The following is a 16,620-nucleotide window of genomic DNA, read 5'->3' on the forward strand; positions in this document are numbered from 1 at the left end:
ACTGAGGGATATCAGTGTTGGCTAAATAAACACCTGCCCATTAGCTAGACCGTGAAGCTTCTTCTACCATGTCCCCAAACATTCACAGCCAAACCCTCCCAGGAGAGGGATAGCACAGGGCTTAGATCCAGAGGAAAGCTCACTCTACACTGTCCACATCAAACACTCCCAGGGACAGCGCGGGGTTAGATACAGAGTAAAGCTCCCTCTACACTGTCCCCCCCATCAAACACTCCCAGGGACAGGGACAGCACAGGGTTAGATACAGAGTAAAGCTCCCTCTACACTGTCCCCCCCATCAAACACTCCCAGGGACAGGGACAGCACAGGGTTAGATACAGAGTAAAGCTCACCCTACACTGTCCACATCAAACACTCCCAGGACAGGGACAGCACGGGGTTAGATACAGAGTAAAGCTCCCTCTACACTGTCCCCAAACTCCCCTGGAATGGGATTACCATTTTTGCCTAAGAACATTTACATCCTTGCTGCTGGAGAGAAAGGAGGCAAGCACGTGCAGCAGAGGGTGAGAGGGAGCTACCCAAGCAAAGGGGAGCACTTTACCACCCCAGCTGTGATGGGTTTAAACCCATGTTCAAGAGATGAATGGTTAGCTTTCTAACTGAAGTTACCCTGTTAGCCCTTCCCCCAACTGCTCTGCTGGGAATGAGAAGCCAGCTGGGAAGTACTGAATGGGACTGCCTCCAGTGGCTTCACACTGCATTCCTTCATCATGGCTGGGACATCAAGCACACCAAGACTGGATACAGTCTACCAAGGCCCATTGTGGAGCATCGCCGAACATCTGCCTCCTGCACTTGTAGCGTTTCCTCTGAACGGGACTTACACCCTCGGCGAGAATCCCCTCGAGCAACCAGGCGCAACCTGCCTGAGCACCTCAGTCTTTCATACCAAAAGTCAGCCAAGGCATTGCCCATTGCGAAGGAGTTTGGAAACAAAAATCACCAAATGAAACAGCAAGGGCAGAAAGTAAAAGGAGAGGAGCTGAGGGGACAGGCACTGGCCAAGGCAGCAGCCTCCAAAACCAATGGGTAGGGAGACGAGTGCTCAGTCCCGAGAAACACTACATACTTAGTGAGGCAGATGCAAGTCTGAGAGACACTCCCTCGAACACTCCGCCACTTCCGAGAGAAAACAGAGCAGTCAAAAGGTCAGACATGCTTTTAAACACACATCAACATTTAGTGAGAGTGAACTTTCCAAGTCCAAGGGGTCTTGTCCAACTGCACGCGATAAACTGCAGGCACCCCTGCACTTCCTGGGCCCTCTGTGCTTCTCATCAATGGGCTCAGGAGCTTTTCACTACTTGCAGAGTGGGGAAGCCAGCTGAGATCTGCAGCTGGATCAGTTACAACAGAGACTTGGGCTAACGCAGATACAAGGCTCCAACAGCCATAAAAACATCTGCCCGGAGGCCTCTGGGTGACTGGAACGCTGACGTCTTTTCAGAAACTTAGCTACGGTCCCTCTGATCTGGGATGGATGCACATTGGAAGCTTCTGTTCTTTTTCAAAACTAAATGTCAAACTTGGACAAGGCCCCTTTGCAGCGACTTTGTTTTTAAGCCAGAGTGGCCCCTTCACCTGGAAACGTGTCCTGATAGTGAAATTTCCGTCACTCGCACCTCTAATACGCAGTGTTACTAAAGTAAAGCTACACACGGTTTGGGGGAAGAGGGGGAGGTGAAATCAGACCTCTCAAAGTGTCCACATTTAACATTTCTCATAACTGCATTGCGTAGTCATGGGAGATGATCATGTTTTGCAAAAGCCTCAAGTTTATGAGTATCGCCGGGTAGATTTGGGGGTGGGGAGGCACGTAGCATAGCACCGATGGGTTGAGACACAAGTTATTTAGGTCGTCTGGCCTTTCCACAGTCAGTCAGACCCCGTGAAGGAGAAGCGGAGGATGGCAAAATAAGGGAAGTCAGGCAGGTGCAAGACGGGAGCGAAAACACAGTAGCGAAGATAAGAAAGGACAGGCCGAAAAATTGCGAAACCCAGGGTGTCAGAAACAGAAGAGCGCTGAGAGCAAGCAAGTTATGTTTCAGTTTCACTGGAATGGATGGCAAGTGTTTGAAAACACACACATCCCCCCTCTCACACTGAACTGATTCGGTGAAAGCATTGAGAAGATTGGAATAAAATGGATACACAGTACAACCTCAATTATCCGAACGAGTCGGGCAGGGAGTATTTTGTTCGGATAACTGATCTGTTCATAAACAATGGAAGCATTTATGGGACCTTGAGAGTGTGTTTGGACAATCCAAAATTTGGATAACTGATGTTTGGATAATCGAGATTGTTCTGTATCGACATACCTGAGCGGGACATGTCCCAAAGTGGAAACAAAGGTACTGTTAAAAGACATCGGGAGGAAACTGGGATCCCTCCACATTAGGATATTACAGAGAGAATGACTTTGCCCAAACTACAACTGATTAATGGCGGATTTAAGTACCAAAAGCACACCAAATAAATTTAGTCAGATCTCTCCAAACGTTTAATCAGTTCAACTCGTGCTTGTTATCAAACTGGCACTAATTCACAATGCTCACCTGACCCCTGTTTTAATAATGAGATGGTCCCACAACAACGCAGCTGTTGAGAGTTTCTCATCGCACAGACAAGAGAGACCAAAACCGAGAAGGAACAGTCCCAGGTCTGAACTCAGAGCTGTTTACTATGCTTCGCCCCAGGAAACTGCAGCTGTCAGACACAGCCATGCGCAAGGCTGTTGGGAGGAACAACTTGGGAATAACTGGTCACTATGTCCCAGCTCTTAGCTTTAGGTGAAATCCCGCAGCAGGCACACCACAATCCACTTTCAACCAATGCCCAGTCAGTATTCGCTTAGTGTCAACAACACTGGCCTCCCCACCTTCTGAGGCTGTGCTCCAAATTCACAAAAGAATTCCTCCTCACCTTAAAAGGCCGAAGCCTAACTTTTCAGCAGTGCCTCCTAGTTCTGCACTCACCCAGAGTGATCCTGCAATCAATGGCGCTCGGTGTCCCCTCCGACCTTCCTGGCTGGCCGCCAACTCTTCCACCTTTCTGGAAACTGAACCCACTCCCTCCCTCACCCCCAGCGAACCGGGTGCAAGTCCAAGGCTAGGAATCCTGCAGCAAACAACTCAACTCTTGGCCACCTGACAACCCAATGTTTGCGCACCATCTGCACGGTTTCGTTTAGGATGGCATGCTCTCCACTTGCCCAGATGGGTGGCAAGTGGCGATGGGTAACAAACGTCCCCACATCCTGTGAAATAGCCTGCTTAAAAACATTCTAACAGATTGCCAATTTGAAAACATCAGTTTTGCAAGATCTGGGAGTGGTAACTCTCAGAAGCAATTCAGGTGACCAGGCAGCACCCACCTATCTTGCCTCATCACAGTTGCACAATTGGCTAACAAGCTGCAGATTCCATCACAGAACCTCATCTGCTGGCATAGGTTCTGGAGAAAGATGTGGCCTGCTGGCGACAGTATGAGACAGGGGTCAAGGGAAACCCAGCTGGCCATAAGACACCTGCAGAAATCTGACTGCTCGCTCTCATTCAAGACACGGTTACTCGGAGCATTACCACACCTCAGGCGAGGGGAGGAGGGGAATTCTTCGTGGTCACCTCAGCCAGTGCAGGAAATTGAATGCACATTGTTGACGTCACACCGATTCCTGATGAAGGGCTTATGCTCGAAATGTTGACACTCTTGCTCCTCAGATGCTGCCTGACCTGCTGCGCTTTTCCAGCACCACAATTTTCGACTCCACAAACCAACTGTCCAGCCAACTGAACGCACTCCTGCCTATCCTGCAGGGCGAGACGGCCACATTCAGGCAGGTCTCGGGTAGTTTCTGACATTGCTGTTTTATAATGCCAGTTAATATTGACTGATCGGCAGGAAGCAGGAGTTACAGAAGTCAATGCATTGACTGTTGGAGTTGGGAGGTCACATTGTGGCTGTGCTGGACATGGAACGCAGTTTTCCAAACCTGGCCTCACCAATTCTGGTCTCCCTGCTTGTAGGAAAGAGGTTGTGAAACTTGAAAGGGTTCAGAAAGATTTAAAGGATGTTGCCAGGGTTGGGAAATTTGAGCTATGGAAAAGGTTGAATAGGCTGGGGCTGTTTTCCCTGGAGCTTCGGACACTGAGGGGGGCAACCTTATAGAGATTTCTACGATCACGAGGCGCATGGATAGGGTGAATAGTCAAGGTCTTTTCCCCCAGGGTAGGGGAGCCCAAAACTAGAAAGCATAGGTTTAAGGTGGGGAGAGGAAGATTTAAAAGGGACCTAAGGGGCAACCTTTCCACGCAGAGGGTGGTGCATGTATGGAATGAGTTACCAGAGATGGTGATGAAGGCTGGTACAACGATAACATTTAAAAGGCACTTGGATGGTACATGAATTGGGAGGGTTTAGAGGGATATGGGCCAAATGCTGGCAAATGGGACTAGATCAATTTAGGATATCAGGTCGGCATGGATGAGTTGGGTCGAAGGGTCTGTATCCGTGCTGTACAGCTCTATGACTCGATCAGTGACATGGTGCATGAGGCGGCCAATCAGCCCATCAGGTCTGCCCTGACACTCCAAAACAGCATTAATGACTTGGTGTATTCCTGAGCCAAACTATACACTGTGCCTTCCACAACTACTGTTCATAGCTCAATACAAACTTCTGTCTGCTCCCCGCCTTTCCTAACTGACTGCCCTCACTGGGGAAAACAACTGCACTTAAAGAGCATTAGTCTTTTAATGATGTCTGCGACATAGACCTTGGTTCATCCTGAAGGGGTCAACAGTGACACAATCTCACGCTGCGCAAGAAACGGTGCTGTCATAGACAGCTGCTTCAACCGATACCAATCCCTTCAGCTTGGCATCACTGGGTTTTCCCCAAAGGCAAATAGGTCATCGCCAATCTCTTAAACTGACCAGCTATAAAGTTCAGTAATGGCAGCAGAGATTCCAGCAAGCGCAGTCAAAACATCTAGTACACTCCTGGATTGCAATTAGTGCCAGTTTCAAATCTAAACAAGCCAATTGGTTGGGAGGGCAGGAGAAATGATCACCACAACTTATGCCTTCGAAAGGAAGAGAGAGCAGTGATAAGGAAACAAACAGGAATGGTCTTTGGTGGCAGAGGCCACAGATTTGAAATGTGGGGCAAACGAAGCAGAGGTGACAAGCAAAAAAAGGCTCGAGTTTGAAATAAGTTGTAAGACAGGCTGGTAAACTGCAAAGGGGAATCAGAAGAGAAAAAATTCAGGGTTAGTGGGGGACAGAGAGCCAGGGAGTGGGGGACTAATCTAGCAATCTTTGAAAAAGCCAGCGTGGAATCGACGGACCGACTGGCCGACTCCTGCACTGTCCTGGTCTGGTGATTAATCAAAGCCCAGTGAATTACAGGGAATATAGAGAGAAATAGAAAGAGAAGGTGAGAAAGTTGGTGTTTGGTGGAGTGAGCCGGTCATTAGACAACAGTCTTCCCAGAAGCAAGCTCAGGAAAAGAGGCTTCAGCCAAATAGAGTGGACTATCCTCACACCCACCACCCAACCCCCGGGACAGCCGATCATTTAGAAACACTGCGCAGAACCCAGACGTTCTGCTGACCTATGCCACGTCACCACTGAGAGTTAATGTCTAGAGCTGGTGTGAGCAGAACAGAAGCTGCAATCAGTTTCCTACCATGGATGTCACTGCCATTAGTTTCATCGTGCACTGCTACAGGGAGGTGAAATGTACGGCTGGCAGCTGCACCAAAGCTCCCCAAGAGACTGTCTCCACGGAAGGGATCAGCTGACAGTGCGGGAAAAAAAACACAGACGCATGCTTTTGGTCGTTTGCTTCGGTTAGAGGCTTATCAGTAACTAGAGTGTGTGCACGCACAGACTTCCAATGCCAGCGGTCTGCACAACCACCGTCACCCAACCTTGTCACAAGTTGCAACCCCCCACTCATCTGCCCCACCTACCCTCAAGAAGAAAAGCCAAGCAGCAACACCAATGTCTGGACGCCATGTGAGCCCCCTTTCACTCCAGATACTTCATCTCCCCATATGTCCTTTCATTCATTCCGTTATTGAGTTTATCCAACTTCCCAGCCTGTGCCCCGCAACCTACCATCACGCCCCCTCCCCCGCACACAAAAAAAACACCATTGCAACTCCCCTCGATTACTCCCCAGTTTGAGAGAGTTCCACATTCTCCCCACACTGATTCGTTTGACCCTCTTGTACTGATGGTGTCTAGTTTTGGACTCTTTCCCTTCATGCCTCCCCATCCTCTAACAAGCAATAACACCCCCTCTGCGGCTAGCCTCTTGAATCCTTCTGATCATTTTTCTTAAAAAAAAAACCCTCCAAGGCATCTTCATCCTCCTGTCCGGTCAAGAGTCAGACAGCACAGAAACAGACCCTTCAGTCCACCCAGTCCATACCGACCATAATCCCAAACTAAACTAGGCCCACTTGCCTGCTCCAGGCCCATAGCCCAACAAACCTTTCCTATTCACATATTTATCCAAATGCCCTTTAAACATTGTAACTGGACCTGCATCTACCACTTCCTCTGGAAGTTCATTCCACTCAAGAATCACACTGTTTAAAAAACAAGTTGCCCCTCATTTGGATAAGTACAGGAATAGAAGACGTTTGGAGGGTTAGAAGCCAGGAGGGAGGTGGGACCAGTTTAGTGTGGGATTAGGTTTGGCATGGACTGGTTGGACCAAAGGGTCTGTTTCCACGCTGTCTGACTATGCCCTTTTTAAATCTTTCCCCTCTCACCTTAAAATTATGCCCCGTAATTTTGAGGTCGCCCACTCTAGGGAAATAATCATTGCTTTCAACTTATCTATCCCCTTCATGGCTTTACAAACCTCTATAAGGTCATCCCTCAACCTCTGATGCTCCAGTGAAAACAGTCCCAGTCTTTCCAGCCTATTGTTGTACCTCAAACTCTCCAATCCTGGCAACAACCTGGTAAATCTTTCCTGAACCCTCTCCAGTTTAATAATATTCTTCCTATAACACGGTGACCAGAACTGCACGCACTACTCCAGAATCAGCCTCACCAACATCCATGATGCCCCAACTCCTGTACCCAACTCTCTTAAGCGATGAAGACTAGCGTGCTAAACGCCTTCTTAACCACCCTAGATATTTCAAAGAATTATGTACCTGAACCCCTAGGGTGACTGTTCTGTCACACTACCCAAGACCTCTATTTTTAATTGTCTATGTCCTGTTTTGTTTTACCAAACCTACTTCACATTTACAGTAATTAAAACTCCATCTGTCACTCCTCAGAGGGGAAGGCAAAATGAAAAGAATACCCCAACCAAATCAGTCTTCCTTCTCCTTGCTCCTGCCACGCCACTATCAACAGACGATAAACCCTTGCACCTTCATCAGTCACGACCTCCTCCCCTTCGGATATCGGGAGGGGACCGGACAGATCTCGTACCCCTAACTAATCCTATTCCCTCCGTCCCATGTTTTGAGTGAATGAAAACCAGCATCCTAACGCTGCCCGACCCTCCCACAACAGCCAACCAAAAACGGCAGCACCATTAACCCATTGCGAGTCATACTGCTCTAACAGTTTTGAACCAGATTTTCTGCCCATCACACTCGGTTCCTCTGGCTGCTATTGCAAAAACATGGAGCACCGCCAGTGGAGGAGAGAAGGCCAACCCCCTCGCCCCCACCGATACCAAACGCGCCAAACTGTAAAAGGCCAAGGGTCGACAACGCGACACTGGCCAGTTACCCACGCATTCTCAGATGGACAACCTTCTAGACCCTCCCCCTCCAGGATGCCCCAAGCAGATGAACCCAGTTCTCCTCCAACTGTAAGAAAGATTCCCCAAGAAGAAAGAGATGCCAGTCAGAATCACATACCTCCTCAGTGAGGGTCAGGACTACATTCTGGGCGGTTTGGCTTAATGGCTGGCCAAGTCCCAGCTTTCAGCTGCACAGTACAATTGTAAGGATGCCGATGTTGGCCCAAGTGCTTTCAAACTGTGATCGGCACGGTCAGCAAACACACTTTTTAAATACGTACTACGCCACACTTTCTCACACCCAGCCCAAGTCTGGTGCAATCACTGAGCTCAAAAGCATTTTCCATATCTACCCACTTAATAGAATTACATAATCCCTACAGTGTGGAAGCAGTCCATCTAGCCCATCAATTCCACACTGACCCTCTCAAGAGCATCCCACTCAAACTCACTCCCCTATCTAAACCTGCATTTCCCATGGCTAACCCAGCCTAACCTGCACATCCCTGGGCACTACAGAGACAATTTAGCACGGCCAATCCAGCCTAACCTGCACATCACTGGGCACTACGGGACAATTTAGCACGGCCAATCCACCCTATCCTGCACATCACTGGGCACTACGGGGACAATTTAGCACGGCCAATCCACCCTAACCTGCACATCCCTGGGCACTACGGGTACAATTTAGCACGGCCAATCCACCCTAACCTGCACATCCCTGGGCACTACGGGGACAATTTAACATGGCCAATCCACCCTAACCTGCACATCTTTGGACTGTGGGAGGAAACCCATGCAGGCACAAGGAGATTGCGTGGAGTTTATACATTCGTCCAAGGGTGGAATCAAACCTGTATCCATGACGCTGTGCGACAACGGTGCTAACCACTGAGCCACCGTGGCTGCAATTGTTTAAAGGAAGTTCAAAACCCCATCAAGCCTGGTCTTCATATTTGGGCAAGGGCACTCTAGCAGGATAATTATATTACCTGGTCTCACACGAGAGTTGGGGGAGTAGGTCTTGCTTAAAGCAAAGCTACATTCCCGAGAACTTTCCTCTCGAAGCGCACAGCTTTCCCACACACCCAGCCCACAATCTCAAAGACACGCACAAACAGCTTCGCCATGACACCTGTCCCGCACCCCCCCTCCCCTGACACCGCCTGAGGCCCTGGCACCCACAAGAATTGCCTGGGCAGCATGGGATCAGACCGAAGGCGGTCTGCTGACCGAGCAAAAACCTCCCGCCGTGATAGCTCATACATTTCATCCATTAAGACAGTGACAGTGGTACACCTTTCACAAGACGGAACGAATAGACAGTCTGAACAGATTTAATATGAGAACACGAATCTCTCAGCTTAAAGTGAAAGGAGATAAGCTTAGGGTTAACATTTCAAGTGAGACCCTTCACCTAAACGAGATGATGGGTCTGAATCATTTCTGGAGGTTGCCAGTATTCCCAGTTATTTTTTGTTGTGGATTGCCCTCACCTTTGGCTGTGTTTACACTACCTTAGTTGCATTATGTAGCTAGTGAACCTTAGCCCGTGACTGACAAGTGTCAGGCAGAGCCGCTGTTGAAGAACGCCTCCTACCTGCGGTGGAGAACATGTTGTCGAACTCGATGATCAGGTCATCCTCCCTGTCAAAGCGGACAAGTGACTCGTCGATGTCAGGGTAGTCCTCATCCAACTCCATTTCTGAACCCTCCTCATCCTCGTCGTCCTCATCGCCCTCCTCTTCCTCACCTTCCTCATCGTCCTGTGCGTGCAGTGGACAAAACACACAGATCCATGAATAAACCATTGCTTTCCTTTATTCCCCATTCAGTTGCCCATGTGGATGTGGAGTAGACACCTACTCTAGTGTGGTCAAAGTCACGTCAGCACTCACCAACCTCTTCTGAGTACCAAGCCTCTGATCTCCACTCCACAGACAAACTGTGCCCGTTCGAGGGATGAATGCAACACAAACAGTGTGGTGGACAGTCAACGAGTGAAATGAAATTTTTGTTTAAAACTTCCATGACAGGACGTGGGTGTCGGCAGCATTTACTGCCCCTTGAGAAGGTGAGGGTGAGCTGCTTTCTTGGGTGACTGCAGCATGCCTCCCTCACCCCGTGTGGTGTAGGGACACAGCACCCTGTTAGGGAGGGAGTTCCAGGATTCTGACCCCAGCGGCACTGAAGGAACGGCCAAGATTGCTCCAATTCAGGATGGTGTGGGTTTTGGGGGAAGATTCATTTACTTAAGAATTAGATCAAACTTACATGATTGAACTAGGTCTTTCAGTGCGACTGGTCTACATCAGTGACAGTGTAAGCCTCCTTCATTTTCAGGACAATAAACAGAGCCTTTATTTATGCATCGACCTTGTCACAAGAATGGATCTATATAAACATGGCACCTCGAGATAGGCATTTTGCAGGCCTTTGGGGTAAGTGGAGCAAAGTGAGTGGGAGAATGTTTGCATTTATTACATTATGGAAAACACAGGCTGCCTTCATCTTGGTTTGACCTGACTGAAGAACTGAAAGAATAATTTTCTCAAGCCAGAAACCTTGGGCATCCAAGGTGAGAGAGAGATAATTCAAGGACGCCACCTTTTGTGTTTCTTTTGGGGTTGGGGGTGTGGTCCATTTTGGAAATACACCCTTGCTCAGCTCCTGGCACCGACTGGACTTGAGGGGTGGGTGGGTGTTTGATGAAGGCGGGGTGAAGATGATTATAACCCGGACTAGAGGTGCTTCCTCACCTGATCGTCTTCATCCTCCTCCTCTTCCTCATCCTCGTCCTGGCTGTCGTCATCGTCTTCATTGCTTCCACTGCTGTCTTCCTCTTGAGTGTGCTCCTCATCATCAGGGTCCAAGATGTTCATCGAATCTGTGAAAAGGACAGCAGGGGTGAAGTGACCAATCAGACCTTTTAAACAGTGACGTCAGACTTCGTTGCAAGTGGAGTTGACAGGATCAACTTGACTGGAGTTTAACAATGCAGTGTTTAATCATTCACTCAAAACATTTTGCTTATGGTTACGTAAGCACATACATGCAGTAGCAATTTTGCACATAGGCAATAAGGTGAGAGATCAGTTGGTCTGATAATTCTGATTAAGGGATAGACCAGGGGAAGATTCCCAATTTCCCTGACCCCAGGACCCAGAGGAAGATGCCCAATCTCTTCTTCCAACAGCTCCACGGGTTTCGACTGAGCAGTCATATAGGGTTTTGAATTAACTGGACGATGGAAAGGCAGCAACCTTGGACATCCCAGCTCTCCTGTAGTGCTGCTCCGGAGTAATGTAAATCAACTCTCCTCCTGTAACTCCTGCTTCATTTTGGCAAGAGAGAGCACATACACAGACACACACACAAAACCAACCTGTCCAGGGGCACTGCTGCTACAGATGTTGAAGTGGGGCCAAATTCCAATCGATTGCAAACTCTGCAGTGCACAAACAGCATGAGGCAGGGGGAATGGGAAGAGCCAAAGCACATACAGCTGACCTCTCATTTCATGGCCTTAATAAGTGGCGTTGTGCCTCCAAATTAATTTGGTAGCAGCTCAGCTCCACTCCTTCTCCGTCTCTGATGTGTAGTCATTCCATTCAGAGGTCACAGCCTGCACGTGGTCTACGAATACACCTCCACAGCCCCAGCCATTCAGTAATTATGGACAGGTACTGTACTCAGCAGTAAAGTCCTCATCTCCCGCAGGACTCTGTGTTCAGACAGTGAAGAACAGGGAGTCTCCTAACAACGTTGGCATCACCATTCACGTGCAGATTAATCGTGCTGCCACGGGAGGCAAGCTTCACATTTGTTCCAGGGTGCTGGTCAGCAAGGGCTGGCATTGTTTGCAGCTCCTCCTTACCCGTCACCAGGATGGTGGTGAGTAGTCACAGTCTGCACCCTCAGTCTCTGAATGCTGGTGACGTCATTGCCACACTTGACCCGCCCTTGAGCTTGCAGCTGACCTTGAAGTTGCTCCTACACACGGAACGTCTGTGGCAACGCCCAGGACTAGCCAACTTGGCTCAGCTGCTGCCGAAATTCTCCAGACCATGAGTGGCCCAATGCTCCCTTGCCTGACCTCCGACCTTCCACTGACTTCAGTTCATGTGAAACTCTGTCGCCCTGAAGACAAGCCCGTGCCAAAATCACCTGCACCGGGACGTGAACGGGCTGAGAGCCAAATGAAAAATTCTCATTCTGGTATTTCCCCCTCTCCACCCACCCCACCACAATGTAAATGAGACTGCCACAAGAATGGCACTTGGCTACGGCAATGAGGAGTGACTCCATTCCACCAAACTCTCAGGTAACAAGGAATCTCGCGCCATCTGCCCACCATTTACTTTTGCCACTCACTTTGTTTAAAGTCAGACAAACTCAACAGTCTTACGTTGCACGGTGTCTGGTTCCACACTGCCGATGCAGATTCCATCAGGATTTAAGTCTCAGCTATCCAAGTGGGCCCACTCAGGCAAGTTTGGAATTCCGCTCCAGCCAAGGGCACGGGCTTCTGAATTAATGCTTTCGTTTCAGGACAGCTTTGGGTAATAACTTACCACTGCAGACAGGAGAGGGGTAACCAGCTCATCCTAAACTTCCTCGCCCCTTCCCTCACTGGCCAGTTTCAGGGTGACCTAATTTTCTGAAATTTATGAGAAAGCAACAGAGGAGGGGGGGGGGGGGGGTTCAGGTTTGGAGGGGGGTCAAGGCAAGATAGCTCTCAGTTCTGCTCCTGGGCCCCTACTGACTCATTTCTCATTGCATGGCCAACTACAAAGCAGTAAATGAAGGGAGCAGGGAGATGAGGGGTGAAAGATGGAGGAATTATGATGGTGGTGGTGATGGCAGGAATGCAACAACTACTGGGGAGAGATGGATGAGAGTCGGTGGTGGAGGGAAGAATCGATAAGAGTGGAGAGGTGGATGGAAGGGGAATGATCAAAGACAAGTCCTTTTTCGTCCCAGAGCTTTGTGCACTGCCCATCACTTGCAATGCCGCGCACACAAAGCCTTTTCTTTTGTAGAAAAAGAAAATGCTTTCTCTCTTAGGTGAACGGAGGATGTTGCAGGGTTTGGCAGTTTAAGGGCTCTCCTCCTGCACAGCAGCAAAGACAGTTTTTTTTTATTTTGTTGTACCTTCTCGGTTAGCCTGCAGGGTGGGCGCCTGACTGAGATTTGAGGGAGCCTCATCCATCAACACATCCTCCTGGGACTCATCCTCAGTACTTCTGCAAGCTGTAGCGCCAGAGGAAGGAAATAAAATACAAAGAAAAAGTGAATGCAAGCCCACGACAGTGCATTCTACATTTTCCACAACACACCATAATCGTGGTTACACTACATTTGGAATTCTCCTATCCACATTATTTGCATCCAGCAATTTTAATTATTGTGGCTTGTTTTTGGTGTGCCGGTGTTGCCTGGGATGATTCTCAAGTAGAGCACTTTGAGCAGAGCACGTGCCATTGTACAGTCTTAGAAGGCACCCATTAAGTACTTTTAAAAACACAAGAACTTAATTCAGAATGCGGCCAAAGTTTCCAGCCCAATTCTCTCAGCTACAGCCCACAAATTTAATTCTCAACACCTGCCTGATCTTGTCGCTTGTTACCACTCTCGGGGAAAGGAAGACGTGAACCTGAATTGTTCTTTTAACTTTTGACAATGGGTTGCTCTCCGTCACCCATTCGAAGCACCCCTGAATAATGGAAGGGGTTTGGACTGTAACAACCGGCCGTAGTGGGCAGAGGTCGTCCCACTGAGGCACATCCGAGCGATTTAATTGCACCGTGGACCTCGGGATGCCGAGCATGACCCACAGAGCTGTGGGGGCACCTCTCACTCTCTGCACGGGGACGGGTGGAATATTTGGAGTTGAGGGGAGGGAAGAGGAGAAAACAGACAGGGGACGGGAATGGGATGGTGGGGGCGGGGGGGGAAATGGGCGAGTGGCGGCAAAACTGGAATGAAGCGCCTGCCAAGCTGCCGAGGTTTCAAGGCAGAGGCACGAGGACGGGCTTTTTGGGGAGGTGCAGGGCAACCGCAGAGGAACACAGCCGGACAAAGCAGGAACAAGTTACTCCAAAGCACACGCACACACAAATGCAAACACACACCAGTGAAAGTCACCGGCTTTCAGAAGCAGCCACTCATTCACCTTTGGGTCACACATCACCTCTTCAACATTCTGGAAAGCAAACGCAAATTTTCTCGTTCCAACATCACCTTTACAGGCCTGACTGGAGGACTCGGACATCAGAAACCACTTTTATTTGAAGAAAAAGTTTATATAGAGAAAATATACATATAAAAAATCCCAGATATTCCCTTCCTTTCCCCTCTCAAGCACAGCTCCAGTTTGGGACCTATGCACCTCCCAAGTCACTTGGCCCCAAGGTTTCCCCACCCCCCCCCGTGCTGCTCTCCAGCAAGTCAGAGGCAGGAGTTCTCAGAGGACCCTCCTCACAAGTTCTCTCTCTTTCTTCACCCAACCGCTCTTCTGCCAAGCAAAGGGGCCTGACCAGTGGCAAACCCTCTCTGCTTCCACTGCAACCCCCCGCTGCCTTTCAGCTTCTGCTAAGGGCCACCTCCCCAACCCTGTACAATGTCACCTGTTGTTCCTTGCTCAAAACTCAAAGGGGAGAAAGTTAAATGGCTGCAACTCGAGGTGGGTCCGGACTGTCAAAGAGAGAATACCGCTTAATGTCTCGGGCAGGGAAGCTCTTTATCACAGTCTGTGATTCTTCTCTCACTCAAGAGGCTGACTGGTCTGCTGCGGCTGTTTCTCCAGGATACGGGAGTGGGAAACGAAAGGCAGCCAATTATTGGCCATTCACCCATGCACCCCAATTCCACCCTCGTAATCAATTATTCGATTTCACCTCATCACCTAACGACTCTTGAAAACACTAACAGAGTCTTTGGGCGGATTTATCCGGAAGACTAGAACTGCAGCAAGCTCCTCACCAGGAGCAGGACATCAAAACTCTTTCCCAACAGGAAACACATTTGGTGCATTAACTTTTTCTTTTCCTTGCATGTTGCTTCAGGGATGCTCTGAATACTTTTATTTCAGGAAAAGCTTTTTAAGACCTAAAGAGTTGTCCAATCAATGGCTCTGGGACCTGCTCGCATACTTTAACGCCCACATCAGGTGAAAGGGAACAGAGACAGCCTCTGGAAACTGGAAGGCCCATGTACTGCAGCCAGGTCTCGGGGGAAACTAAACAGTGTGCCCAAGCATGCTCCGAACTGGGGACTGTGCCCATCTTACCGATGATTGTGCTGCTCACAGTCTCCACGTCTCTTTCCAGCAACTCGTCAATAAGATCCTCAAGCTCATTCTCAACCTGGAAACACAAATGACAAGGCACCTCAGCAAGGAATAGGCTTTTGCATAGCCCAGTAAAATGCACACCGCCCTCCAACACGCTGCACCCAGGATGTTTCGTAGACTCAGGGGAAGCTGTTTGGAGGCAGGAGTCTCGTATGTTAGTCTTACAAGAAAGATAGCGTTTCGCCATGATCCATACAGAGTGAGAGCCAATTTGAACCTTCAGCCCAGAAATAGGCCACTCAGCATGACGACTGCAGACTAGTGATCGCTTATCTCAACCTCTTTACTCCACCTTACCAAAATATCCTTCTGTTCATTTCACCCTTATGCATTTTTCGTGCAATTTTGTTGCAGAGGGAGGCCAGTCAGCACATCGGGTCTGCACTGCCTCTTGGAATAAACAGCACGCAAACAGTCCAACCAGTCCATGCCAAACATAATTCCAAACTAAACTAGTCCCACCTGCCTGCTCCTGGCCATATCCCTCCAAACCTTTCCAATCCATGGACTTATCCAAATGACTTTTAAATGTTGTTAACTGTACCCACACCCACCACTTCCACTGGAAGTTCATTCCACATACGATCGACCCTGTGTAAAACATTTCACCCCTCATGTTTTTTTTTCAATCTCTGTCCTCTTATCTTAAAACGTGCCCCCAAGTCTTGACATGCCCTATCCGAGGAAGAGTAAACCTTCTGTCAAACCTGTCTATATTCATGCTTGCATAAACTAAACGCTGTGTGAAAAGGCGTTTCAGCATATTTGCTTCTTTCGCGAATTATTTTCAATCTGCGCGCGCTCTCATTCTAAATCCTTTTATGGGCAGGAACAGATCCTGATCCGGATCCATTTGGCCCAGGCCCCTTATGGTTTTGAGAACTTCTGTCAAACCTCCACTGAGACTTCTCCTCTCCAATCAACCCTCATGACTGAAGTTTTGACTTGACTGGACTGGACTGACCGATTTGGGCCCCTTGTCTGAGGAAAGATAGACCTGCATTGGAGGAAGTCCAGGGAACGCTCACGCTATGGGCTGATCGCAGGCATGGAGGGTGTGTCTTATGAGGAGGAGGGGTGGAGTTGATTGGGCCTAGTTTTCGGAGTTTAGAAGAGATGAGCTTATTGAAACAAGGGATCTGACAGGGTATTTGTGGAGAGATCGAATGCCCCTTGTGGGAGTGTCCAGGACCGCAGCGTATAATCTCAGAATAAGGAGGAGTCACATATTAAAGACAGAGATAAGGAGGAATTCTCTCTCAGGGGTAGTGCATGTGTGGGATTCTTTACTGCAAAGGGCTGTCAAGCCATGATTAGCCACAACCTCACTGAATGAAGGGTCAGACTCAATGAGCTAAATGGCGTCTTTCAGCTCCCATGCTTTATGGTCTCCTCAGAATTAGAGCTTTCAACCTCTTCTGTACTCTTCTCCAATGTACTTCGGATTTTTCTTTATG

The 16,620-nt window shown here is 48.9% G+C and overlaps 1 protein-coding gene across 12 annotated transcripts in view; it reads right to left on the minus strand.

The window, feature by feature from the left end:
* The window catches only part of huwe1 (HECT, UBA and WWE domain containing E3 ubiquitin protein ligase 1), a 229,529-nt gene that overhangs the window by 58,031 nt on the left and 154,878 nt on the right, over positions 1 to 16,620 (minus strand). For 11 of the 12 annotated variants that reach the window (XM_087985269.1, XM_087985271.1, XM_043680073.2 and 8 more), the window contains 4 exons: positions 15,101 to 15,176; positions 12,964 to 13,062; positions 10,569 to 10,696; positions 9,410 to 9,575 (listed from right to left, as the gene is read on the minus strand). In XM_087985269.1, coding sequence (XP_087841395.1) covers positions 9,410 to 9,575; positions 10,569 to 10,696; positions 12,964 to 13,062; positions 15,101 to 15,176 — 469 coding nt within the window. The remainder of the gene's footprint in view (positions 1 to 9,409; positions 9,576 to 10,568; positions 10,697 to 12,963; positions 13,063 to 15,100; positions 15,177 to 16,620) is intronic. The other variant, XM_087985270.1, reaches the window with a different exon arrangement.

This window comes from Chiloscyllium plagiosum, unplaced genomic scaffold, assembly GCF_037043375.1.
Source record: "Chiloscyllium plagiosum isolate Xiang-an unplaced genomic scaffold, Cpla_swu_hap1 HiC_scaffold_51, whole genome shotgun sequence".
NCBI classification, from domain to species: Eukaryota; Metazoa; Chordata; class Chondrichthyes; order Orectolobiformes; family Hemiscylliidae; genus Chiloscyllium; species Chiloscyllium plagiosum.